General features: G+C 53.6%; 1 protein-coding gene across 1 annotated transcript; it reads right to left on the reverse strand.

Annotated features, from left to right (window-relative positions):
* Window positions 1-27112, reverse strand: RGMA (repulsive guidance molecule BMP co-receptor a). The gene is made up of 4 exons (XM_055793329.1): window positions 27030-27112; window positions 19687-19802; window positions 6493-7004; window positions 1-3907 (listed from the first exon to the last, which is right to left on the reverse strand). Exons 1-4 carry the CDS (start codon window positions 27041-27043, stop codon window positions 3206-3208), a joined length of 1344 nt encoding a protein of 447 aa, XP_055649304.1. The 5' UTR covers window positions 27044-27112; the 3' UTR covers window positions 1-3205.
* Between the last annotated feature and the right edge of the window lie 362 nt (window positions 27113-27474).

Raw genomic sequence — 27474 nt, forward strand, 5'->3', positions numbered from 1 at the left:
TGCGAGCAGCGGCAGGAGGAGCGGGTTTGGCTCTTCCCAAAAGCTGCCGGTTCTTCAGGGCTCTGAGGGAGGGGAGGCTGGGTCTCCGACCGCTGGTGCTGGGCGTCTGTGCATGGATTTGCCCAAATAACATGTTTTTCGTTGGTGCTGGTGGCCCGGCCTCAGCATCTCCCCGGACCCAGCGCCTGGGGCAAGGAGTTTTTCACCTTTTTTAAAAGAAGAAAACTAATTAAATTGCAGTTTTGGTTTTTTTCATTAGAGGGCAGTAACAGACCCAACTGGGGCCAAGAGTGATGCCCAGGAAAGGGGAGATCACCAGGAGGGGAAATCATTGGGGTGCACGTCCCTGCTGCCGGGTGAGCAGGGAAAGGGCGATGGTACCCAGTGGGACTCCATCGCCCACATCTCCTTTCCTTAGCTCCAGTAGTTTATTTGTATTTTCTCAGCCCACCCCTTTTTTGGTTTTCTCATTTGGCTACAGACAGAGCGCCAGAGTGAAATTCTTCAGAATTCAGGACAGAAATGAGCTCTTCAAAGGCTCTCTGGGTTACAGGCAGAAGACGGCTGCTTTAGAGCGAATGCAGAAATGGGGCAGCATTCACACCCTGCACGGTGAACAGCACCATCCAACACACTGGGAACAAAATGAGACCCACTCATTTATTGTCAAAAAACCTCAAACTTTACTTGCGTTTCTCTCAATAAATAATTTACAGTATATACACACGGTGACACTCCCGTGGGTCTCAACACAGGGAGGAGGTGGTGGGGGGGCCTTCTTGTACTGCCCCCCCCGCCTTTGCCTACGTTTGTTTGGGGGTTTTTTTCCAAGTATCGGGTCTTTCTTGGCCACACTTCACCTTTAACCAGAACTGGGTCAAACACAACCAAAATAAAGTGCTTCACTGTTTGCTTCCAAAATAGGGATACCCCAACCACCATACAACAGCTGGCCACCACTGGAGTGCTCACCTGGACAGTGGGACTGCGCCACACCATAATTAAACAGACTCTCCTTGGCTGGAAATTACCACCCTTAAACCACAGTGCATCGTGCCGTAGGGTGACTGCTTTACAGGAAGGGGAGGTCTTAAGGGAAGCATTGACTTGTTGGCACGCTGTGGCTTGGCCAGCTAAGACTGCTTTCAAGAAGCACTGTGTTTTCAGAGGGATGCTTTGCAGAGCTGCTGTTATCTATGGGGTAGCACAGCAAGAAATAAATGTTTCCTCTTACTTAGTGACAAATTTTGGCTTTTAAAACTTGTGGTTTGAATTTCCAGGGAAGACAAAAACTTGGTTCATCGTTGAACAAAGGAAACAAAAAGTCCAAATAGGCCTAGCTGAGCAGTTAGTGCATTGGGAAACTAAACTGTCCTGTGCCGTGATCCAGTGGTTGCTCTCCTCAGCGCTTCCAAACTGTGATATCCTTATTTCAAAATCTCCCCTAAACAGAATACCTGGGGCACCAGCAAACAAAGCAAGGAGCAAAGTAGTAAACACATATTTTCGTTTCGTTTCTTTCCTTAAACATTTAAAAACCAATTACATCTCTTCATCTGTACAGTCACATGAGATCAATGCCAGGGCTCTATATATTAAAGAGACAATATAAATTACATCCATTGACACAATTTTGCATTTCTCTGCTGCTTTACAAATGGAGCTCTAGAGCTGTTAGGACACAATGAATAGTCACGTTGAGTATTTACACCAGGCTGCCTCTTGGCACCAGTTCAGACTGCCAAATGTAGCCTGTTCCCACCTCTTTTGGTGCTAGCTTGTCTCATCATGCTCAGAGACCTCCCTTGAGAGCAGGAGGTGCCCCCAACAGTAACACGTTTTGGGGCTTGCTTCTGGGAACTTCCCCCTGAGGAAAGGAGGGGAAACCCATCAGGAGGTCTCCAAGATGCAGACCAAAGGTGGTCTTGCTGTTTGTTCAGCGAGTGATGAGGTGAACCACAGAGGATCATGGACAGGAGGAGATGGGCAGCACTACGTGGAGGGGGAAGGAGATTATTGATGGTTTCAAGGCAGGGAACAGACATTTAGAGGCATTTGGGGGGGGTGGGGGGGGTGGTGCTCTGCTGCCTCCCATCTCCTGGCTGGATTTCTAACATTGCCCCATTTCTGATTCAAGCCCAGAAGGGCTTAAGGTGCAACTGGTCTGCAATGGGGTTGCAGGTTGCGTCCCCAGGATGAGGAGCGGAGCAGAGACCTAGCAGCAAACAAACAGAGCGCGACACTCCTGCTCCATCCCAGGGCCCGGCCGAGCCGCAGGCAGGCGAGTGGGTGCAGGGCTGGAGGGAGGTGCGGATCGGGTCTCCCACTGAGCAGCCTCCCCACTGCCAGCTTTAGGGGACCGGAGAGCAAATGGTGTGAGGAACTCATCCAACGCTGGGCAGAAGTTGCAGAAACCACTTGGGTACTGGCCAGGTTTCTCCCGTTGCCATCAAGAGTCCTCAGTGGGTCCAGGCAGAGACAAGGGAGCCAGGAATAAAACTACTGAGTGAATCAGCCAAATGAGCTGGCTAAAACAGGAGATGCCCTTTGAACCACAGCAAATGCAAGCTGAGGCTTGAGGACTGTGTCCTCCTTCCACCCAGAAGATGACTGGCACCAGTGGCCAGGCAAGCATGGGACCGTTCCCAATCATTGCTTCAGCCCCTTGTACCACTTTCTGCAACTTGGGGCTGTGGGCAGAGCAGGACATGCCTGAAAAGCGGAGCACGGCCCCAGTGAGCAGAAAGCCCACCCTGCTGTGCTGGCCAGGTCTGGCCTCATCTGGCTGCTCTGTGCCCTCCCCATGGGCTCTGCTCTCTGAAGACAAAGCCATGTTCATGCACGCCAAGGTCACAGTCACCACGTGCATTTTTGGGACGTGGGAGAGCGCTACAGGGAGTTGGGGGCTCCTCAGCACCCACACTACTGGGAGGAGGAGGAAGAGGAAGAGGAGGAGAGGGGGAGGCGAGGAAGGTCCAGACAAGGTACAGTTCAGCAAAAACTCCTGACTGGTCCCATCGGCAGCATGTTCCTCCCAGGCAAGAGCTGGGAAGGTGGAGGACCTGGTGCCAAAGAGAGGGGCTGAGGTTTGAGGACAACCCATGTGGCCCTGATACCCAGCCTCCCATGGTCCAGCATGATCATCTCATCCCTGGTTCCTCCTGCTCCCCTTTCCCCACTCTCCGTGGCGTGAAGGAGCAAACCTCTACAACAAGTACAACCAACCCTGACTCAAACACAGCAGTGCTACCCAGAGGGCGGGGGGTCCCCCCGAGGGAGCCGTGTTGCCCGGGGCGAGGTCCCGTGTCCTTTCATAGAGGTGCAGCTTGTCTTTGTTGGAGTGAAGCATCTTCACATCCTCAAAGGCATAGTAAGCAGCCAACATGAAGTTGACGTCCCCTGTGGTGAGGAGGTCAAAGACGCAGGACTGAAAGTAGAGGTCCTCCACGGGCAGCTTTTCCCTGCACTTGGCCGTGGCCGTTTCATACGTGAAGGCCTCAGGGGGGGCTGGCAGGCTGGGCCCCTTCCTGCGAGCACGACCCTCTGTGGTCTGAGCCGATCGGATGGTCTGGAAGTCAATCTGTTGGTTGAGCGGACAACCGCGGAGGCACAGGTAGAGGCCCTGACTGTCCCGGTCCTCCACGGCATTGACCACCTCCTCCGGCATGCGCACAGCAAAGGTGAGGTACCGGCCCACCTGCCTCACCACGATGGTGGTGCCAATGTACTTGGCCTGGATCTCGATGTGTTGGCCAGACACTTTCTCAGTGATCTTCAGACTGTTGGCTCCGTGCTTGTCCCCACCATTCTTGGAGCCATCAGCAAAGGCAGCGGGGAGCTCGTCCATCTCTGCCTGGTAGACTTTCTGGTCCACACACTCCTGGAAGCTCTTGAAGATGATGGTGAGCTGTCGGGGAGGAAAGAAAGGAACACGGTTACCACGAGCAATGACCACCTGAGAGCATATGGCCACCACCGGGAGCATGGGAGGTGGAGGAGCTGTCTGCTCAGCCTGGCTGGGCATGTGGCTTTCAGCTCATAGGTCAGTGCTTCATCCTAAGAAGTTGCCTCAACGTTCAGGCACCCAGGCATGGCCATCCTGCTTCAGCACAGGGATGAGGACACTGTGTATGGAGGCAAGACCCAGAGGCTGGACTGAACGTACCACCTGGATGATCTGCGCTGTTATCTCGAGGCCCAACACTCCTTTGTAGCTAGAGCTGGGTGGAGTATCACTACTCACAGGCCTGTGGCAGCATGCCCATGCATGCAGCGCTGTCTTGCCTCCAGGGCCTGGCAGATGGCAGAGGGGGACAAGCCCTGACTCTCCTAAAGGTGGTGGAGCTTCTCCTGTGGCTCCCATGGCATTTACATCCCAAGGGCTGGGCCTCTTCCTTTCCCTGCTCACTTGCAGATCAACAAGAGTCTTCTCCTCTGGACCTCAGAACACGTCATGCTCCATCTCAACCATGCAGACACACAGGTGTTCGACATATTCGAGTGGGCAGGCCCTTCTAGGGGTGATAAGGGCGCAGACTGAGCCCACCACGCCTCCCCACCCTTTTCTGGGCTCAAACACAGATCCCTTGCAGGAGGAAGGACCTCATAGTGCTTGCTTTTCCCTTGCTGACCCGGCTTTGGTGGGACGGCTTGATGAGAAGGAGGAAGAGTAAATGCAACTTGCTCTTCTTCCCATGCAAACTATGCTTCCTCTTCACTTCTTGCAGACTTGCTCTTCATCTTGTGTTTCTTTCCATGAAGGAGGAGTGGTAGGGGGAGCCTCCTGCCACATGGCACCCATGGAGGGGCAGACTGAGACCTGGCCAGTGGGGCAGGACTGGAGTAGAGACAGTTCCAGCAGCCTCAGGGCAGGTACGCCCAAAGGCTGAGTGTGAAGGGAAAAACAGGCTCCCCAAGGACTGGGCTGGGCACGCTGGTGGCTCCCAGCACCTCTGCTCCCAGTGGTGCTGGTGAGGAGCCCAGAGCTGTCCAAAGCCCTGGCAATGTCCCTCTCCCCCACCCACTCCTCTGCTGAGTGCCCAGATGCTCCCAGCCCTGCAGCAGCCTTTCTCTCCCCTCCTCGGCCCTGTCATGAGGCACCACCGTGTGCTGGGTTTCAACTGCACTACCCCTTGCATGGACCTCCTGCTACCTCCTCTGGGTCCGGCCCTGCCTCTGGCTGGCGGAAGAAGGGCACACCAGAGAACATGGGGTTTTGTGCAAAAACACAAAAGAGCCCTATGGACCGAGAGGCTCCCATCCTTTCCAGCAGCACATGGTCCTCTATCAATGACCCAGTAGTGCTTTCCACAGCTCATGCTGCAGATCTCATGACTAACTCCTCACCGCAAGCCCGTGAGGCAGATAATGGTGAAAAGGCTCAATTAAGATGGTGACCTTGGGATCCAGCCTAGAAGCTGCAGTTCCCTGGGGTCCTTAAGGACCAGTTTCCTCAAGCCAGACTTCCTTTCAAGTTTCAGCAGGTTTTGATGTCTTCTGGTAGGTAAGGAGTTGCGAACATCATTAAGTATCTTTAAGGTTTATTAGGGACAGGCCAAAACCAAAATGCCAGCTCTAGTTCAAGCTAAAAAGGTCAAACAGAGCTGAGAAGCAGTCCCTGCCCTAAATTTGCTTCTCTCCTCTCCCCACATGCAGGGAGAAGCAGAAGTCCCAGCCACAGTAGGACAGGACACTTCCAAAAGCAAGAGGGTGCTTCCTGCTAAGCCTCCCCTTTTTTGGCATACCAAGTGGCCTGTTAACTTCAGAGCTTGTGCACCATGGAGCAACACTAATAGTTCATCAGCTCCAGGTTCCTCCTGAAGCTGAGGCCGTGCCACACAAGTCCTGCACATTTTCACAGCAGCATATTTTCACTTGGGTTTTCTCAGTGTTTGCCTTGTACCTTCAGGATGTTTATTTTAGGCTGTCAAAGCACATCCAGAACAGACTGTGCCCCACAAAATGCCTCGACTGGGCTGCAAACCACAGAGACAATAACGAGCCTGGGCAGAGGGGAACACAGCGTGAGGAGCTCAGCTCTCTCCAGGGTTTTTCCTGCAATCTGGAAACTCCCTGGAGGGCAGTCCTGGGTTTGCTTGGACCTTGGGTGTCCTCCAAAAGATGCCACCATCATTCCTGGTCTGGCTGTTCACAACCACCTGGTAGTCGCCCAGGTGGAGCCCTTTAATTTGCAATCCCTCGCTCTGGCCGTGATGGCCCTCTGAGCTGCAGCATCTCAGCCTGCTAACCGTGATGGGGCTGGATGTGCTCCGGGAGAAACCACAGGCCATTTACGTGAAGGTGGGGACAAAGGAAGGATGGGTGTCTGCTATTTAGGGCCAAATGCTCAAATTCAGAGGAGCCCCCACCTGGTCTTACCCTCCCCAAGGAGATGTGCGAATGGCAGAGGAGAGAGACAGTGGAAAGAAAGGCTGCTCAGAAGCACCTCTGCCCTTGCCCACCTCTGCGCACAGGGACATGCCCAAGGCTCACCTTGCTGGTGGCGGTGGCCGTGGAGCCAGGCAGCACCGGCGTGTTGGTGACCTGAACGTTCAGGTAGTTATTGTCTATGAGCGGCCAAGCCCCTTGCACCTTGCAGGTTTGGAAAGTGTCTGTGAAAGTCCTGAGGTGAGGGTCCCCGAAGAGCCCACAGTGGGTGTAGTTGGGGGTGGCCGAGTGTTTGTGAAAGCTCTTCTCGTAGTGGCAGATTTCAGGGCTATCAGAGCGCTCCTGGCTATCCCCGGGGGGCAACGTCCGGAGGCGGGGCTGGGATGTGGGGCCATCCTTGGAGCAGTTGTGTTGCCCCATGAGATCGTCTATGCCATGCACGGCGGAGTGGTAGGCCAGGTCACCCCTGCAGGTGCGGGCAGTGCGGCGGGTGCAGTGCGCGTAGGCGCGCAGCGCCGTGCAGAATTCAGGCACCTCCTCCGCGCCCAGGTGGTGGGAGCCCGATGTGGCCGCCCAGAACTCAGAGTTGCACTTGAGGATCTTGCATGGAGAAGTCACTGCGGGAGGGGGAGGAAAACAAAGGTGGTCAATGCTTGCATGCCTGCGTGTGGGACACCCAACCCTACCCCCGGCAAGAGGTTGGTGTCCTCCTCCCACAGACCAAACTCATGACATTGGCTCTACCGCGTGACAAGGCCTCGCTCGCCAGTTGTGACCCTCTCACATGACCCAACTCTCATGCATCAAAGCCAAAGAAACCAACAGGATCTGCCCCAATTTCAGCCAAGAAAGCAAAGAGCATCCCCCTTTTAGATTAATGCTCCTGGGGGAAAACCAGGGTGTGGAAGAATGGGCCATAGTCATTAGCAGCGATAAGACAGCATCATTAATGCGGGGGGAGATGCAGCTGGGTTTTTAATGCCTTTTTAGGGTTTGAAATTCACAGCTTTGTGCTGCACAAATTCCCGTGCACTGTGCCCAGACCGAGCTCTACCAGCGCAAAAATCCGTCCACCTTCCTTTTCCTCCTTTGTGGGCATGGGGAAACTGAGCCCCAGCACGGCCGCTGTGCCCCAGCCACACGTCAACGTGCAGAGGTTAGAGCAGGATCTGTACGTGACCACCCCTGCAGCAGAGCCAGCGGCCACCTCACCATCCTCATGGCTGCAGCAGCGCTGGGAGCAGCGCCTGCCAGTAACCCCGTGCCCCTGGAAAGAACCAGGAGCCAAAAAACCTCTTTCTTGACTGCTGCACACCTCTGCCCAGCCCCAGGAGCCCATTCCCCACCACAGCCCACTGAGAGAGAACAAGAGGTGGAGGAGAAAAACCGGTGCGGCAGGGTGCAGGGATGCCAGCTGAGCCCCCGCCTCCCCTTTGTGCCCGCCTGCGTTGCCCACGCGGAGGCGAAGGCGAAGGCAGCAGGGCTTTTGCCCAGCCAGAGCCCCAGTGCTTGCTGGCAAGGCGGAGTAAGGCAAAGAAAATTCAAATCCTGCTTTTTCCCTCCACAGCCTCTGCCCCCTGGGGCCTCCCTGGAGCAGCCTCGAAAGCAGCTGTATGAAAAGCACATGGGCATCGCTGCACACCGCACAGACACCGCTCTGCCCCTGCCAATTTGGAGTCTTGTTGGGCCAACCCAGGCTCACACCACTTAAAATTCACGGTGTTTTCCTTCATCTCCTCTTAATGGACCCCCTCGGAGGGCTTGGAGACAGGATGGGCTTAGGCACAAAAGGCAGCAGAAAGAAGGAAAGCCCCACCATTTCCAGATGCTTTCATGGTGCCTCTCGCAGGCATATACGTATATTACTGTCTCGGGGTTTGCTTAGAAGGAGGCTGGCAAGGCATCTGTGCCAAAACCATTTCAGATTTGTTTAAAAAGAAAGTTACAAACCCCAGTATTGTTTCAGGGAAAACAGTATGTTTTAGTTTTAAACATTGCAGTGCTGGAAACCTAAACACAGTTGGTGCTGGAAAATCAGAAAGGGAGACCGGGGCCATAAAACACTAAGCAGTCCAGCTTTAAGAAACAAGCCTGTCTCCTCTCCCTTTCCAAGAAGAGTCAAGCGCAAATAGGAAATGGTGACAGGTTCCTCACAGTTTTAAAACTCGTGTTTAATAAACTCAGATGCTAGCAACAGCACCAAGAACCCAGGAGCTGTTTTGTCTTGGCAGCATCTCATTTAAACCTGCAAGAAGCTCTGTGGAAAGCCTTTAACTCGTCATTGACCAGAGGTGACTTGGTCACAGGCTTTTGACCTGGGACATGGGCTCATGTTTCTGCTAAGCCTTCTGCACTGTATGGCTCAAATTTAGAAATATTTATTATTTCATACCGCTTTCTTTTCTACCCCAAGAGTGTGGTTTTCCACCAAAGACATTTTGCTTATCAGCGGGCTTCCCATCACAGCCAGCTGGGTTGCAAAGGAGTATTATTGCTTCTCCCAGGTGAGAAATGGGATGCAAACAATGTCTTGTTACCAGCACGCAAAAAAGCCCGGCTCCCCAGTGCTGCCCACCTTGGCTCGGAAGGTTATACATTCAAACATGGCTGTTGCAATACGCTACAGCTAACACAGTGCCTAAACCCAGAGGGAGAAGTAAGGGATGGTATTTAATGCTGGCAGCTGCACACAGTAGCACAGTCAGAGTGACAGGAGCAAGCGAGTTTGCTGGCACAGGGAGTGCAAGCAGGGGCGTCTCAGGGCAAGATGCTCGTGGTGTGGGTGTGGGTTTATCAGGGCGGAAAATAAGGAAAATGCATCTCACTCCCTGTGATGAGATACTGTGAGCGTAGCTTTGCAGATGCCCCAGGACCCTCCCAGTGGAAGGCAGGAGTCAAAAAAGCGTGCAGGAGCGTGACTAGTCCCACTATTGCCAGTTATCCCAAACAGTTGTGGCATGAGGCAATTAAAATCATTGCTTTCCTAGTAGTTATGCTAATGTACAGCTAGAGGATACCTTGAGGTTGCATGCGGCCGAACACGCTGTCACTGCAGTCAGACTTGCCAGCATAGCCCCAGGAGGAGCTGGAAGACATGTCCCTGGCCGTGCAGGACCCACACCCCCCACTTCACCTGACAGCTCGCTCAGGCACCAGGATGCAGCGTGCAAAGCATCCCACCCAGCCAGCCGTTTGCAGAGCCCAGGCTGCTGCACGCTCTGGCTGCTCCAGCCCTTCAGCTGCTGCGTACAGGGGACTTTTTTTTTAATAGGAACGAAGCCATAGCCTGTTGTTCTTTAAGGACATGCTTAATTCGCTTGAATCAGGAGATTCCGGCATGAGCTTGTGGCAGCCTACAGAGCAGCCCTCCAACACTCAGCGCTGAACGCGTCCCCATGCCGAGCATCCCCCACTGCAACACTGCCCAGGGTCACGCGTGACTTTATAAGGTACCGAGTTTAAAAAAATCCAACAGAACTGAGGGCAGGGAAGCCCATCTCCTTCCTCCCTGGGCCTGAAGGGGGAGCGTTCTTCTTTAAGATGTTATCGCTCCGGTTTTGGCACCCATTCCCTTTTTGCTGTTTCGCTCAGGGCCCCATATAAGGCCAGATTTCCAAAGCCAGGTGCCGCAGCAGCAGAGGCAGCCTGCGAGCAGGGCTGCACGCCCTCCCGGGCTGCTCACGCCTGGGCTTTCCCATAGACATTTCTCCAACCACACCAGTGGCCACCGAGTTTGGCAACCCCCTCCCGCTGCTGGGGAGGGACCGTGGCCGATAAAGGCTGTGGAGGAGAGCAAACACAACCCTCTCCCCCTCCTGACAAGCACGCCTTGCCTCGTCCCTTCTGGCAGCAGCTTTGGCACAGCGGTGCAGGCTCATCTGTACCCAGGCCAAGAAATGATGTTTATTCAATTTCGCATAATCTATTTTCCATCGACTCACAATGGATCTGCTTTTCAACCACAGATGACTTAGCACGGAAATAAATCCCTCTCAAGCAGGAACCCAGCAAGGCTCTCCTGGGATCTGAGAGGCACCCCTGGGTCTGGGTGATGCCACCACCCTTGTCCATCGCAAAGGGGTCCTTCATCCCAGGGACGGGTGACTTCAACCCCTGGTAGCTCAGCCACCTCCCAACCTCCCTATCACCTTCTCCTTTCAAGGCCTTGGTGCCACTTAAACCAAGGACAGAATTTCCTTCAGTATCTTGAAACCAATGGTTTCAGTAAGTTTAACGCCAGAAGTAATCATTAAATCATCGGGACTAAGACAGCCCCCTGTGCGTAGCCCCCTGCCCCATGTTTGTTCAGGTATACCTCCCATGAGGACTTCTGTGGTCTGCATGGGCTGAAAAGCCACCCCTTTCCTCAGCAGACTGTTTCAGGAGTTTATCACCTTTACAAAACACGGGTCTTGGTCCTAAGTGGATTTTATCTGACTTCATTGTAAGGACATAAAAAGAACCAGTGATTTTCTCCGAAGCAGTAAAAGGTCCGCTAGTAACCAGTATGTTTCCCACAAAGATATTTACACGTTGCAATCGAGTCACTTGTCAATCTTCTAGATAAGCTAAACGGTTTGCACTTTTAAGTTCTCACTGGAAGGTGTTTGCCCAGCTCTACCATCAGACCTCCCTCCAGCAGGCTTGTTTCCTGCAAAACCTACCACCCCGCCAGGCGACACCGATGCTGGACACACGCTCACTGCTCTCCCAAGGTCACCCCTTTCGCCGGGCCACTGCACCGCAGCAGGCACCAAGATGTGCTGCTTGGCCAAGACCTTTTCCAGAGCACCCGGTTTGCAAAGCACCAGTCCTCCATCCAGCAAGCATCCCATGGCCCACCAAACGCATGCTCAGGAGCCTGGGGTATCATGCGACCCCGGCCCCACTGCTCTGCCCTTGTCGTTGGTACATGATATTACATGCTGTTAAAATTAAGTGTTCAAACATATTATATGCACACATCTAACCTTAACAGCCTTTTAATTATCAGTGCCCCCCTCTTTTCCCTTCAGCTGGTATCAGGTTACCTGGATTTCTTCTACCCAAATCACGCTCTTTCAGAAAACCAGTACAAAATCAACAATTCATCTGTTCTCCTGTAATTTCTGTAGCAAAGAGAATTACTGGAAATTAATTTCAGTAATCAAAAGCCAATTCTTTTAAGACTCTTGGGTGTATGTTAACCAGACCTGTTAATTTTAAAGTGCTCACTGCTAAGAGATGTTGTTTAATATCCTCTTGGTTACTAACGGGCTGGAAAGTATTTCATCACCCACATGTGATGCAAATACATCATCCCGCGTCTTTCCAAATACATAGATTGAAGTGTAGATGTGCAAGCCTCACACATGCAGTAAAAGGCTTTTTTTGAGAACACAGTAAAATGTAATTGCCTTTGGCCTCAGATCTGAGCACCTAGGCTTAGGCTCCTGAACACATATTTATTTAAGTAATCTAAATAAACATATTTATGCTGACACCTCAATAGGAAAGGCGCAATTCTTGGAGGTGCTAAATACCTGCAACATCTACCAGATTCAAGGTGTGGGCTGCTCAACTCCTGGGCAGACAGCAGTCACCACCAACACCAAGATGACCCCCAAAGAGTTAAAAAAAAAAAAAAAAAAAAATCACATTGCTCCTCAAAAGCCTGGCTGATGCGATCCCTTCCAGCAAGGCTTCAGAAGTCCAAAACAAAACCAAAGGGGATGGAAAACATCAGCCCTTTGCGTCCAGCCCCTCGCACTGTCCCTGTCCTAGCAGGGAAGTCTACACAAGCCACCTCATGTGCCAGCCATCTCGATGCCCGTTGAGACTAGATATAAAGAAGAAATTTTTTACAATGAGGGTGGTGAGGCACTGGAACAGGTTGCCCAGAGAGGTGGTAGATGCCCCATCCCTGTAAACATTCAAGGTCAGGTTGGACTTTGAGCAACCTGCTCTTGCTGGAGACGCCCCTGCTCACTGTGGGGAGGTGGACTAGATGGCCTTTAGAGGTCCCTTCCAACCCAGACTATTCTATGGTTCTACGACACGCATCAGCCGGCGCCTTATCACACCAGGGAGAGCAAGAAGCCCATTGGAGCGGTCCGCAGCCCTGATGGATGGGGTGCCATGGGCAGGGGCAGCTCTCCCGCAGCCCCCCCGGGCACCGCGGGGCCAGGGGGACCCAAGGGCCACCTGACCCAAGCTGCGGGAAGGGATTTGTGCGCGATGGCAGCACGGGGCTCTTCCAGCGACCTCCTTTGAACTGTTAATCAAGCACAATCTTGCAGAATAATAGCCTGGTTATTATTGCCTTGTTTGCATAACAAAGAGGCCCAATAAAACTGATTTGGCTGTGCTCAGAGGGGGTGTGAAAGATCAGCCCTGAGAAAAGAGCTGCAGGAATGCAGCAAACTGCTCCAAAGCCTCAACCCAGGAAGAAAGACAATGCAATTTGCCATCAAGAAAAGCCCAATAGACCAATAAATTACCCATGTGCAAAGGGATTAGATCAGGTTTCAGTTGCACTGAAGTGGGGGGAGGACCCGGAGGAGGGAACTGAAGGAGAAAAATAAACCTGACTCTTAAAGAGCTGGAGCTCATATTTTGCAAGGGCGTGTGTGGGGAGGGTGGCTCGGAGGGGCCACCTTCCCCGCGGGGGTTTGGGCTCTCTTCCACCGGCAACAGCAGCCGATGCGTTAAATCCAGGCAAAGGACGCACTGACAGCGTGACTCGGGATGTCCCTGCCACCACAGCTCCAGCCACGCAGCATCTCCTAACCCGGTCCTTGTCTTGCTGGGGAAAGGCTCTCTCCAGATCCTTTTAAGTCAAAAGAGGGACACAGAAGGAGTTTTCCCGTTTCAGCCTGTGTCAGTCACTAAAGCATCTGCAGGACCTGCCGCGGCCAACTCCCTTTTGTCCTCAGTGCCGGGTTCACGGCCCCCATCTCTCCTCTCCAGGCGTGCGGAGACACGGGGCAAGCACAGGCAGGAAAAAAGCAGAGTCAGTGTCTTCGCCAGCTACGGCACAAACCGTTGGATGCTGCCGAAGGAGCCCTTGATTGTTCCTGTCACTTAGTCAGCTCTTTTGACTCAGAGTCAGCTTACCACTGACCCGGCATGCTCAGCGGGGGCGAATGCATCTCTCCCAGCCCCCCTCCCTGCTCCTTCAGGCTCTCTCCACATCCCCACGCAGGGAGAAGGGGGAGCAGACACCATTGGAGAGGGCATCAATCATGGAGCTTGCAGCTGAGGCCACGAGTGGCTGGCGATGCTGCTCTGAGAATTACCAGCAACCCTTGGGAAGTTCAGGAGGCGTGATGGGCTGAAAGGAGGAACCAGCCTTCACAGCCGGAGCAGCCACAGTCACACACAGACTTTGCTCGTAAAACTTCATCCTGGGATTCAGGCTTCAGCGTTGCCTTTGCCGCAACTGTTGAGCTTTCACCTGCTCAGAGGAAGGATGGTTCAGAGGATGCAGGTTTTGCTCCACCACAAGCTGGCGGATGGAGGACAAGGAGAGAGGGAAGCAATCTCTGATTCTCCATCTGCAGAAGGGTGCTAACGAAGCTGGCTGCCCGCCATGGCGTGCTGTGGGCTGGGAAGCGGTGCTGGAGCTGCACACCTGACTTTCCCGGCTGGGGAGGGCCCAGCTGCTTTCACCAACAGTCCTCAAGAGCCGGCAAATCTCCTTGAGGGGAGTGGTCCATTTTACAGATGAGGATGTTGAGGACGTGAAGGGTTTCACCCAAGATGAGCCCACTGGGAAGAGAGGTGGATTCGCTCTCTTCCTGTGCATGAAGCATTACCCACCGCTCCCTCCCCCAGCCAACACCACCCATGTCCCCATCTCTCTGAAGCAGTGGTACCCAGGCAAGGCCACCTCTGCCAGCCACCCCCATCGCCGAGTACTTTGGGTTTGCAGCAGACATCACTCTCCCCACGCCTAAGCTGTTTTCCCAGGGTGCCTTTGAAGGCACGGCTGCCACCCACCAGCGCCCCAGGGCCCCCCAGGTGTGGCAGTGGGTCCCTCACCCTCCTCCCCCTCGCCCGGGCCGCGGCAGGGCTGGCAAGGAAACGCTTTCTGCTCACAGGTGTGGATTCCCTCTAGGAATAATCATCCCCACCGTGTTCTTGTGAAATTTCAACCCTTCAAACGGAGAGGTAAATGAGACACGAAACAAGTAGATGGAGAGAAGCCCGGAGCACATAAATCTGGATGAGGCAAATTTATACAATTAAATGCCTGCCAAAAAATTGCGGCATCTCAATCGGAGGCGTTGGTTTGCGCACAGGGCGTGGGGTGGCAGCTGCCCGGCTGGCAAGCAGCAGCCCCATGAGCCCACTGAAAACCCAAGTGGGCACCTGACTGATGCTGGAGCTGCACCCGGGCACACAGGGGATCTAGTGGATCCCCTCTTGTAGGCTAGCTCCACCTGGCACCAGACTCACTCACCATCACTCATGCCCCACGGAAGCCACAATATCTGTTCCTCCTTCACAGCCACAGACCTTCAGAGGTTTATTTATTTTCAAATGCATCCGATTGCTGGCCCTCCTGGGCTCAGGTTTTCGTTTTAAGAGAAAAAGTAACTTTCTAACTGGAGTCCACCCCTCCAGTCCCGCTGCTCCCCACCTTCCCATCCCCAGCACAGTGATGCTCTCACATCGCTGTGGGCCGGCAAAGCCCAGAGCCAAGATCTGTCCCTAATATGCCCTGCCACATGTCCCTGTCATCTCAGAGAGGGCCGGCTGGAGCGTGTCACACAGCGAGAAAAAAAGGTAGCTTGTCTGAAAACCAAAATGCCATAGATCATTACTAGGGCTTTGGGGACCAAAGTCAACAGCTGTCCAGGAAGGAGAGGAAACCGAGGGAGGAGAAAATACTTTGGGCTCAAGTGAAGCTTGCTCTCTGCCTGACCCATAAAAACCACGCACATGCAGGGACAGCTCTGCTTGCTGGGAATTAAATGGCCAGACTGCCTTGGATGCTCATGCAGTGGAAAGCGGGACTCGACACCCTTCTGGTGCTCCACCCTGAAGGACTTACTGTTCTCGCATCGGCAGAAGTGCCAGCCTCCAGCTGCCCCGCACACCACGGCTGAGCTGTTAGACAGAGCGGCTCAGTCTGCGCCTACGAGGGCTGCGTGTGTGTAGGAGCCAGCTTGTTCTCTGCAGTAAGAGCCCGATGACTTCATCAAGGGGATGGCATCTGGTTTTGCAGTTGGCCATAATTCAATTCTCCCCCTTGCTGCAGGAATTTCAGCTGGTGAAGCAGTGATTTACTCAGCCGGACTGCACTTGAGTGCAAAGCAATCTTGAGGCTACAATCGAACGCCCTGTTATTTTGAGAGCCCAGGGACAAGGGAATAAATATCTTCTTCTTTTCATCCCAGTAGTTGCCAAGTGCAGGGTACAAAGCTTTTTAAAGGCATTTAGGGGCTCTCCTCTTACAAGAGCGCTCCGGGTGCTGTGCACAGCCAGGCAGGGCTCTGCCTGCACAGCTCACTTCTGATCTGCAGCATCAGGACAGCATTTGCTAGGGCAGCCAGAAAAAGGCCAGGGCGTCCCATCACCTGCCCCACCACAGCCGCATCTCCAAGCATCCCTCATCCTCCCCCAAACCCCTCCCCCATCGCCTCAGCATGCATCACTCCTGGCTTGCAGCAGCCTTAGTTCACCCCAGCCCCCTCCACACCACCTGGGACCCCAATGCTCTTTTGCTCGTGGGTTCCCACACTCCCCCTTATTCCTGCTTCAGAGTCTGCTCCAATGGGAAAAGCAAATCAAACCCAATCAAACCCAACCAGATGGACCAACCCCCCTTGTCTTTGACCTTCTTTGCTGTCCCACTAGCACTTATCCTTTGGTAGCTGTAGGGCTCAGCTGTGGGGTCCCCAGAGGGACTGATGGGCTGAGGAGGGGCTCGCTTGGGCCATACACCACCCTGCCAGAGCCTACGGTTATTTTATGGGATGTGCCCATCAGGAAGCCAGAAGAGAGCCAGCAAAACTTGTTGTCACTGGGGCCAGATCCAGCACTGCAGCCTGGCTCTCTGGGGACAGCAGGTTGGTGCAGGGAGATCAGAGCCCCCAGGTTAGTAAGTTTTTATGGCTGCCCAGCCCTGTGAGCGCTTTCATGTGCACATCCAACTCAACACAGCTGTTCAGGCCACAAAGAAGGAAACCTCAGCTGCTGCCATGATAAATCCAAAGTCATTCTTAACATTCCCCCTGTTCTCAGTAACCAAGGGCTGGGAATTTCAGGATTTTCTGTGGAAAAAAGCAACATATCCACCCCATCTGCATTAAACGCAAGGCGCCTCCTTCCAGCCCCACAACGAGCCTTGCTGGCAATTGCAGAGAACTCCCTGTTCCAAGTACGAGACCAGCTCCGAGTAAGCAACAAAACAGGGAAGCCAAAATATTTCCAGGTTTACGTTTGAAATCCTCCCTTCTTCTCTGCCCTGACAACAACCCGCAGAGGCGCGCTCCTCCTCTGCCACCACCTTCCCCGGCCCCCAGCCCGACTCCCCATTTGCAGCATTGGGGGGGGGGGGTTGTTTTAACAGCTTCTAAGCCCCCCTGCTCAATTTCGGCTTAATGCTGTGATCACTTCCCTCCCTGCCACCGAGACAAAAGCCATTTATCAACCGATCCAATACACCTCCAGTAGGGAGGGATCCTTATCTGGAATCAACCACATTGCCTGGATAGACCAAGGGCAGAAAATCCCAAATTTTTTTTTGGAGGCCGGAGTGTATTACAGCCAGAACAGCAAAACTAAAGACAAACGGGGAAAGCCAAAGCAAACCAGAGTACGAGGGGGAGAGCAAAGGCTGACATCTGCGGCAAGACACGCAGGGCCAGATTTTGAAAGCACAAAGGGTACAAAAGGATTTGCAAGAAAACTCAGCCCAGCCCTTAATGGGAGGCAGGGGCTGGGGTCTGCCAACCCCCCCCGGGGAAAGCAGGGTCTCAGCTGGGAGGGGAGAGCACCCATGAGCACCCGATGCTGGGACTGGGCACTGAGCAGGACTTCTGTCGGAAACTGTCCGCAGTGGCCTGCTCTGCCCAAACCTCCTTCTCCAGCTGCCCCACGCTCAGCGGCCACCCTGACCCACGCAGAGATGACCCACGCTGGTGATCCCAGCCCAAGGGTGCTCGAAGGTGGGGGCTGCCCAGGAGGCAGCAGGGTGAAGCCACTGGTGTGAGAGCAGCACAAGCGGGAATCCAGCCTGGGGGGTGTATGTGGGGGGGTTAAGCAAATAAATAAATAGGGCAGGACTCAGCGAGACACTGATCTGACATGCCAAGTGCCCGCTTGGGCAGCCTCCAGCAGTCCCGCTCACCCAGGGCTCTCAGGAGGAGCGCGAAGCTTCCTCAGGGCTGGGAACCTGCTGGGAACCCACAAATTCCCAGGAAGCACAGGCAAAAAGGGGCAAAGGATATGCCACGGAATAAATCCCCTCCTTTTCCTATCTTCCCACCCCAAAAAGCTTTCAACGAAAGCCCCCGGCATGCTCCCAGCCCTGCGCATGGGGAGCACCGTCTCCGCCTGCACCCCGCTCCCGCGGGCTCCGGATCGCCTCGTTCTGCCAGTTCTTTGCACCTTATTTGACTGCTGAAGGGAGAATCAAACAAAGCAGCCAGCCAGATCTCCTATCAAGTTCTTTCTTGCACCGTAAATCTCACAGCCTCAACGCTTTGCAACTCAACCGCTCCGAAAAGGGCGTTAAGCAACACATATGGGAGCAGTTCCAGAGTTTCCAGAAAAAAAAAAGAAAAAAAACCAAGGGGTTCAGCTTCCAGCCTGCTGGGAAGTCCCTCGGGAGAAGTGGGGTCCGCAGGGACATCTCAGTCTTAAGGGCAGAGCTGAAAAGGCTCGCTCTCCTGCTATAAGGCTAAGAGGGCAAAGGGGGGGGGGGGGGGAAGGAAGGGCGTAAAGCAGTTATTTATTTATTTACTACATGTGTCTGCAAGACGGCTTCACCTACGGTTATGCAAAAGAAAGGCAGAGGCGATTTAAAAATTAATAAATGAAAAAAAAAAAAAGACAGGGAAAGGTTTACTAAACTAGCAAGATAAACGGGGAGATTTAAGCGTTAAAGCTTTTCTTTCTCACTCCTGCTTTCTCCCCTTTCCCCCCCCACCCCTTGCAAATGAAAAAAAAAAAAAAAAAAAAAAGGAGGTAAAGAAACTGGAGAGTTTTGGAAGGAACAAATCCGCCTCTGTGGACTGGGTTTCCCCTCCCCCAACAAAAACAAGCACTCAGGGCTTGAAGGAATTTGCAGGCAGAGATCTGCCAAAAACATTGTGAAAAACTATGGGGGATTCATTGGAAACAGATGGCGTTTTCAGCTGTAATTCTGAAATTCTCTCCTTTTCTGACACAATACAAACAAACCGGGGGTGGGGAGGGGGGGCGCGGGGACCCGCAGTAGGTGCGAGCGGCCGGGGGTGCGCGGGGAGGGCTCGGCCGGGCAGCCGATGCTTGCGGGACCATTTGGTTGCCATCCCACCCCCGGACAGCACAACGGCTCCGGTGCTCTGGCCCGAGAGGGTGTTTTCCAACGAAATAATGGTGCTAAGCCCCCCGAAACGCCCGGCCCGAGGCCGGGAAGGGGGGCAGCGCGGCGCGGGGGGCGCTCCATGCCGCCCGCGCATCCTCCGCCGCCCGCCGCGCTGCCTGGCCCAGGTGAGCCCCGGGCCGTGCTCCCTCCTCCGCGGGGCCCTGCGACCCCCCCGGACCCCCCACCTTCCCGCAATCACAAAGCAACGACCCCCCCTTACCCCTCCGCAACAGCTTTCTGGCTCTTCCCTTCCAGGCGGGCTCGGAGCGGGGACCCCCCACCGCACTCACGGGCAGGAATTTGGCATCTGGGGCGTTCACGTGGGGGTCCCGCGTCCTGTGCTCCCCCCGCCCCCCCCCCGCCAGGCACAGAGCACACACGGGAACGGGAGAACAACGTAACCTGCCTGCCGCTGTCAGCAACAACCCCCGGCTGCCTCCGCCCGGGATCGCTTTGCTTTCCACCATCTCCTTCCTTGTGGGATGAGGCAGCGGGGAGACAAAGAAGATGAGGTCAAGGAAAAACACCCAGCGCAAATGCTTTGGGAAAAGGGATTGGGGGGGGGGGGGGGGGGGGGCACCACCAAAACTGAGCCCCACTTGCTTATTTTAAACATGTGGCAAACTGCTGCAGAGAGGGGGAGAGAGAAAGAGGCCCAGAGACGGGGAATGGAGGCGGCTGTCCAAAGGCTGCGAGAAATACAGGAAAAAATTCTTCAAAATAAAGAGGCTGTTCCTTACCTGAAGGGAAGATGCAGAGAAAGACAGGGAGGATTTGGAAAAGTCCCAGGGCTGTGGATCCTGCCCCTCTCCCCATACCCATCCATCCAGCTCGAGCTTTAACCACTATCCTCTCCCTGGAAGAAGAGTTTAAAAAGAAAGAAAAAAAAAAAAGAAAAAAAAAAAGAGAAGGGAGAGGGGGAATAAAAAACAAAAGGGAAAAATAAATCAATCGAAAGAAAAGAATTGGGGAGGGGGAAATCAAAAGCCCCACATGGCTCCGAGGAGCGATGCAGGGACGGGCGGCCCCAGCTCCGGGCTCCGGTGGCCTCCGCACTGAAAGATTACACGGACTTTTTCTCCTTCTCCTCCTCCTCCTCTCCTTCCCCTCCCATTACAAAACAGCTCAAACCATCAATCATCCCGGCTGCCTTCCAATGTCTGCATCCTCTCCGTGCGCCTCCTCCCCTCCGGAGCGCGGCCGCCCGCCTCCCCGGCCATGCTCCTGCGGCGGGCGGGCGGGGCGGGGGAGCCGGCGCCGCGCTGCGCACCGGGGGCGGCGGGGAGGGGGCGCTGGGACACCCGCACGGGGGGTTACGGCCGTGGCTGCAGCCCCACAGGGATGGGGGTCGGGGTGGGGGGTGGCGGGGGTCCCACGCCGCGGGGGTGGGCAGCGGGAAGGGCTTTGGCGATTTTGCCCTGTCTGCCCGCTGCCGTGCGCCGCAGCGCTGTTGCTGTTTGGGGGGGGGGGCTTCCTCCCGCCCCATCGAGGTCGCAGCAGAGCCAGCGCGCCCTCCCTGGCTCTCTCCCCTGGGCCTAACAAGAGCACTTCGCTTTGGGTTTCTTCCAGATTAAGCCGTTTGGAGCAAAGAGGCCACCGTAGAGCAAAGGGGGGAAACTGAGGCAAGGAGATGCTGGGCAGCTCGTGCAGGGCAGGGATGCGAGAGCCATGCTGTGACCCCCGCCTGCTGGGGCACGGCCAGCCCCCCCGGCACAGGGAGCTCCTCCATGCTGTCCCAGCCCCAGCTGCGCCGTAAGTGTGAGCATTTCACAACCTTTCCAGGTCATTCACCCACACGGGCACTGGCAGTGGCACTGGCAGCAGTGAGGTAATCCCCGATGACTAAGGAACAGCAAGTCTTATAGATCCTTATCATTAGACCAATAGTCCTCAGAAAGGGGGACAAGGGTTCGGAGTCCCCAAATCCAGCTGCCAGCCTGCTGAGGACTGATGGAGAGGACTAACACGTACCTACACTCTCTCAGGACCTCAGCCTGGTCTGCAGCCTGCGTATAGTCCCGGATGCTCCGCTTTCGCTGGGAGAAAGTCTCAGCAGTTGTGTTGGTACAGTTGTTCTGGGGCTCTCACTTCATAAGCACCCCTTAGAGACCCTCTGAGCAGCCCCCGGGCAGATGGCAGCCCTGGGAGCACCCTCCCTGCTCACAGACCAAGCAGGTGGAGCAGCAGCTCAAAGCACACAGGCGTTGGGCTGCTGGGCTTAAAAATCCTGCTCTTGTCCACCTCCTGCGATGCCACAGGAGCGGTGAGCAGATTGGATCCGAAGCTCCACCATGCAGTGGGGCTGCTCCACCCAGGAGGCCAGGAGGGAGGCATCACCTTAACAGCCCACTTGGATCTCTTTAAAATTTCCCTTGAAGGATGTTTTAGCCACAGTGAATTAAGACACCTTCACTTCTGAATGAGATTGCCTACGGGTGTAATACGCTTTAATTAATACGCTTTAACTTCCCTGCTTTAGATCATTAGCTCTCCTTTGATTAAGTCCCCCCTTGCCATCCTAATGTTTCATCTCCTTTTTCTTGGGGACCTTATGCAAAGAAAAGGATGCTGTTATTTTTACCCAATCCTCCCAACTCTGTAAATGCCCTTTAACAACGTGTTTTTCCTCCTGCAGCTTGGTATAGGCCTGGGATGCTCTTTGACTTTACATCTAGCTGTCCTGGGAAATCCCCTTCTCTTCTGCCTCACAAATACCCTTAAGGATGCTTTTTGGAGTGATGGTAGCTTAAAGTCTCCAGTGACAGCTTGTGATCTCCCTGTCGCAGATTGAATCTTGATTTAGCTATAACAGGTATCCCATGGAGGGTGAGGCGAGGAAGAGGAAATGGGAGCAAATATCCAAGAAGGAACGATAACTATTAATACCTATCTAGTTCTCCTTGTGGGGTTTGAGCCCTTTAGCCTCCAAACGAAGGAGGAACATCACTGGGGCTTTATCTAGGCTGCAACAGGAATTACAATGCTGAAGCTTTTCCACCTGGGGACCCAGATGGGATCCAAAAATCCTGGGGCCTTGCCTGCTTGACTTGGAGATGTGTTTTGGTCCTGATCCTCCTACAGCTGCGCTCAGATGATGTCCACTAAAGTCAGAGGGAGCTCTGTGTGCAGAAGAACTGCCAGACAGTGCCAGACTGTGCTGGGCAGAAGATGAAAGCTGGCAGGCCAGATCCAGACCCGTAGCAAAGGCAGCATGGGAGGAATGCCTACTCGAAGCACCTCGTTGTGGGGGATATCAAACAGGGGCAAGCATGTCCAAACCCTGCCAGCTGCTGCTATCGCCCAAGAAAAAATGCCTGCTGATGGGATGTGTAGGGAGCTGGAGCCGGAAAAGGCCTGGGGAAGCTGGAACGGGCCTGGTGGGAGGAGGGAGAAGGTCCATGAGCTGGGGAGAGCCCAGGCAGGGGGAAAAGATCCAGGAGATGGGATTTCAGACCCCAAATCCCTTCCTCTTGCTCTCACCCCATCCTCTTGCAATGCAACTTTTGCTTTTATTTCAATCTGAAAAACATCACTTCTGCTGTTATCCCAGCTGATAACATATAGCATGATCTATTTATTTTTAACTCAAAAAAACATCTGAATTACGAACTTCTAAAAGCCAGCTGCCAAATAGCTGCTGGGAGGCTGGTTTTATTGTTTGACCTAAAGTGCCACTTCGGTATTGCCGTTTTGTGGCAAGCTAACACATTGCAATGATAGACTGAAATCCAGTTTGAAGCATTATTTTTAAAATAAGACCCTTGTTGGATCTTCTGCCTTTGGTGAAGGGAAAACTGCACTGCCATAAAGCAACGGTCCAATGCCCCTGGCGCCAGTTTGTAAAAATTTCTCCTTGATTTTGCTCAGTTGCATCATGCATTGCAAATGGGATTGCTGTTTTTGGCACCGATCAAAGCAGTGGATTTCGCTGGAGAAAACAACAGATGTGTCCAAACTGTAACTGCAGAGCAGGAAAAGGCCCCAAATAAGGTGGGTTTCTGAAATCCTGCTCCCCCTCCTACGTTTTTCAAATTACCTTTACCTTTCTGATTAGCTGAATCAAAGACCTGGACTTTAAATCACCTACTGAAATCGCTGTCTATGGGAAATTCAGATCCCTGCCTTGCTTAACAGGGATATCTAGGCTTGGAAACATGGAGCGACTGCATTTTCCCCAGCTTCTTTCCTTCTCAGAGCCTGGCTGGGGCTCCCCATTTGGGCAGTGCCGAGCCTGATGCTCTTTGCAAGCAGTATGTGGGAAACCGCCCACCGCTAAAATGCAAACACCTCTGAGGCACACCGGAGTTACGCTGAGCAGCGGCTCAGCTCCGGGAGCAAAGGCACCTCCGTGGTCAGCTGCGCGTTGATTCTCGTGTTTGGTGGTGTTATGGAGGGGTGAAGAGCTGATAGCATTCTCGGAGGTATTTGCAGGATGAGCAGAAAGATTCCCAGTTCCCAGGGGAAACACAGCTGGAATCACTCGTCTGAACTTTTCTCTGCCCTGCATCACACCGTGTATGGCCGTGGGCTTCAACAGGGCTGAATGAACATGTCTAATTTGAACCCTAAGGTTTACAGATGATACCTCCCCTTACAGCCTTCCTAATGGAATTATTCACTACCTGTAATTATATGGCTAAAATAGTAAACATGGGTATTTCTGAGGACTGTAACTAGTAGTTAGAGAAATGGATGTCAGGGCTCCTGGTCTGCTCCTGACTCTCCCATGAACTTTCTGCGTGGCCACTCTTCACACAACTATCTCCACACAGCTTCAGCACGTGCCTTTGCCTGCTCTGCCTCAGGACAAGGCTTTCAACGGGCTCTGCTCATGGCTGGGCTGGGGTAAGGCACGGTCACCTGCGCAGGAAGCTAATCCTGAAATGTGGTGCAATGATACGTGTTTGGGGTGAGCGGCAAAATGCAAATTGCTCCCTAAAGGAGGAAGAAAGGAAGTTTGGAGTGGAAATCCCCAAACTGTTGTCTAGGGAGGTTTGACAACTGATCCCGAAATGTTCGTGGAAGTAAACCCAAACACCTGTGCTCTGAAAAGTTCCCTTACTAAAGAAAAAGATCTCTGAGCAGGAAAAACAAACAAAAAAACCCCTCTTCATCTTTCTAAAGTAACAGCCACAGCTCTGATGTTTGCAATACTGGGAAACGCTGCAGTTCATTTTAAAGACCTTCCTTTTACTCATCATACAGGGTTTTTTATCATCATTTTACAGTTTCCCTGGCTGACAGCACCAGCAGACGCTCTCCCTGAGCTGTACGCCTTGAAGCTGCTGAAGATGCGTCTAAACCCCCTTCCCTACAAACCTTTTGCCTTGCAGTACAATTCCTGGTAGGGCAGCTGACAGGGAAAGTGTCCCCCCAAGGTTTCATTAGTGCCCCACGCTGAACTTTTGCAGTAACTGGATGGGGCAGGCGGAGGTGATGGCATGGAGCTGGGCTTTGAAGGCCAACACACTCCTGCGCAGCGAAGTGCAGAGAAGAGTTTGCTGGTTTAAGCTAATCCACCTCCCCGCAGCTGCCCCTGTGAGCACTAGATTCACCAATCTGGCTGTGTAAAAAAAGGCCAGTGGGTTGAAGGTGGAATAAAATAAAATTTTATAACTCCAATAAATAAAATAGTGGGAATATTTTGTTGACCTGCACCTTTGCATCCTCAGATTAACTGATTAACAGCAGCCCCAACTGAAGTCGCTGTGGGTAACCCTGCTGTGCGCGCCCCCTTCAAAATGCCTGTTCCAAGCTCACAGCCATAAAAATCACCCCTAAATGCTCACAGCCAGGCAGGCTGGACAAGGGGAAGGGAAGATGGACTGGTGGAAAGCTTCCAGTTTCACCCATGACAGAAAGTGAAACAAGCAGGGATATTTTCAGGCAAAGAGAGTTCATCCCATCAACCTTTTTTTTTTTTTTTTTTTTTTTTTTTTTTTTTTTTTTGACTGGTGGCATTCATTCGTGTCTCTCCCTTGCTTGCAAAGCCCTGTGGGGTGAGGCCTGACTCCTACACAGGGGAGGATGTAACCATCCCTTGTTCGGCAGTGTTTGGAGGGCTGGCTGGAATTCACCATTTGTATATTTACTTCCCTGCAGGGAGCTGGTCTTCCTGGCCCAGTCTCATCTTTGGGGTAAATATAAAGCACTATCTCTTTAGTGTAACTTCTTCACATCTGGGCTCCCCTCTAAAAAAAAAAAATAATAAAAGAAGAAGGTGGGCTGGGAGGTTCCCAAGAGCAAGTTCAAATGGCCAAAAGTCAGCTCAGCAGAAAAGATGGATAAATCTGAACTGCCAAAAAATAAGCAGCACGGAAGAATTGCAGAGAACTGGGTGTTTTATCAGCAGAGACAGAAAACACTCCATGTAATGGGACAGCTTTTCTCTGCTGCTTTTAAAAGCTACTGGTATCTTGAGAAAGTGCAAACATAGCTCCCTAATTCTCCCCCGTCTAACCGACAGGTCAGCTAAGGACATCTCCTGGATCTCATTTAAAGGTGGGAGATAGCATCGAGTGTTTGCAAATCTACATCTTCGGCCCTTTGACAAAGGGGTGTTTAAAGTATCCTATGGAAAAAGCTTTGTGAAACCCAACTGCCTTTCCCAGGTCTTCTTTTGTGAATTCCTGACAGCAGTGGCCAGAAATACAGCCCACTGCAGGACCCCTTTCCTACGCTCTTGGTAGTGGAACCCTAAGCGACAGTGTCCTCAGCCGATTTAAAACTTTTTGCTGAATATCTGAGAAAGAGAACATTCCTTCTTATGGGGAAAAAAAATAATTAAACAACCTTAATCCAGCACCTCTATAGGTGTTTTGGCAAATGAAAGTGGGAGTTTTTTGGGGGGGGGGGGGGGCGGAGCAGCTCAGAGGTGGCACCAGGAGTCCTCCCAGGTGTGCCCAGCTCCGGGCTGGGCTGGGACCGGGACTGAGGCTGGAATTGGGCTGCGACTAGGCTGGACTGGGGCTGGGGCTGGGGCAGGGCTTGGGTCTGGGTTTGGGCTTGGATTTGGGCTGGGCTGGGCCGGGGCTGCGGCCCCACTGGGTGGTGCTGTTATCCCTGCGCCGCCTGCAAAACTATCCAATTTATAAAATAAATGCAATCCAACGCCGCCTTAAACCACATGACATAACAGCAGCTTGCGAGCTCCCATTAAAATCTCAATTTGGGGAAATTGATTCTACCTCTGAGCAATTGCGATGCAATTACTCCAACAGGCAGCAATCAAGAATCACATCAAAACACCACCAAACTTTCATCTCCTGCCTTGCAACCACCACCACAACAAAAAGCACCTGTCTTGCAAACACAGCCCGGTTTCCTTAAATATATATAATATTTAGGAAGGGCAACGTGCAGGTCCCAAGAGTGGAAACAAGCCTCAACAGGGGCTGCTAGGGCTGATGCCTCCAAAATGTCCTGGCTGAGGACTATGTTGTGCCCCTGCCTCGGCTCCTGGCTGAGGTTATGGGCTATTTACGGACTCGGTTCAGCAGCAGCAAAGTCTCCCCCCGGCCAGACACGCTCCAGCTGCCCGTCCTCTCCCTGCGCACAGATGTGGCCGTCCCTGCCCATGTCCCACATCTGTCCAGCTGTCACCCCCTCTTTCTTTCCCTCGGAGCCTGCGAACACCCCAGCGCTTTGCAGCCACGGGAGTTAAGGGAAAGCTTTGTGTCTCCGCAAATGAAGCGCTCCGGTCTCGATAATCACGATCAGCCCCGTGATGAGCTATCCAAAGGAAAGGGGAAAATCCTGGGGAGGGTATTTTTGGTTCTCATCAGTGGTCTGCAAGGAATTATTCCATTGACTTAGCCCAGCAGGGTGCATTTTTAGTGGCAACCATCAGAAGGAAGGATAAATGAATAACCGCATGCACGCCAGGCTAGCATCAAGCCGGACGGAGGGAGCGAGCTGGGCAGAGAAAACGGGAAGAATCGTGGTTCCTGTCGGCTGGGGAGGGAGCAGGCAGCCGGGGACCGGGAGCGACAGCCTCAACAGGTCCCGCGGAGGAAGGGCCATGCAGGGAGCCGGGGGCAGCGTGCTGCCGGGGGGCCCCGCGCAGCCCCCCGCCCCCGCTTACCTTAGCGGCCGCATCAGCCTCTCCAGCCCGCCGCGGGGGTCGGTGCAGGGAGCGGCGGCTTTTTTTTTTTTTTTTCCCAGGAGGGGTAAATAAAACAAAAATAAACCCGAGCCGAATAAACCCCGATAAAATAAAACAAAATAAAATAAAATAGTACAAAACGAAAAAAAGGAAAAAGAAAAGACCCCGCCCACGGGTGGAAGCGGCGGTGGCGGGGGGGAAGGGCCCGCCGCGGCGCAGGCAGCCCCCCCCTGCCCGGCGCAGGGCAGCCCCGGCGCGGTGCAGCGCGGCCTCGCTCAGCGGGACGCGGGGAGCCGCATCGCCCGCCCGGAGCATGTGAGCGGCGGCGGCGGAGATAGAGCCAGATAGGGAGGTCCCCTCCCTCCTCCTCCTCCCTCCTGCCCTCCGCACACGAGCAGCGTCGTTAGCATGCGGCGGCGGAGGG

The sequence above is a fragment of the Falco peregrinus genome, chromosome 1, assembly GCF_023634155.1.
Source record: "Falco peregrinus isolate bFalPer1 chromosome 1, bFalPer1.pri, whole genome shotgun sequence".
NCBI classification, from domain to species: domain Eukaryota; kingdom Metazoa; phylum Chordata; class Aves; order Falconiformes; family Falconidae; genus Falco; species Falco peregrinus.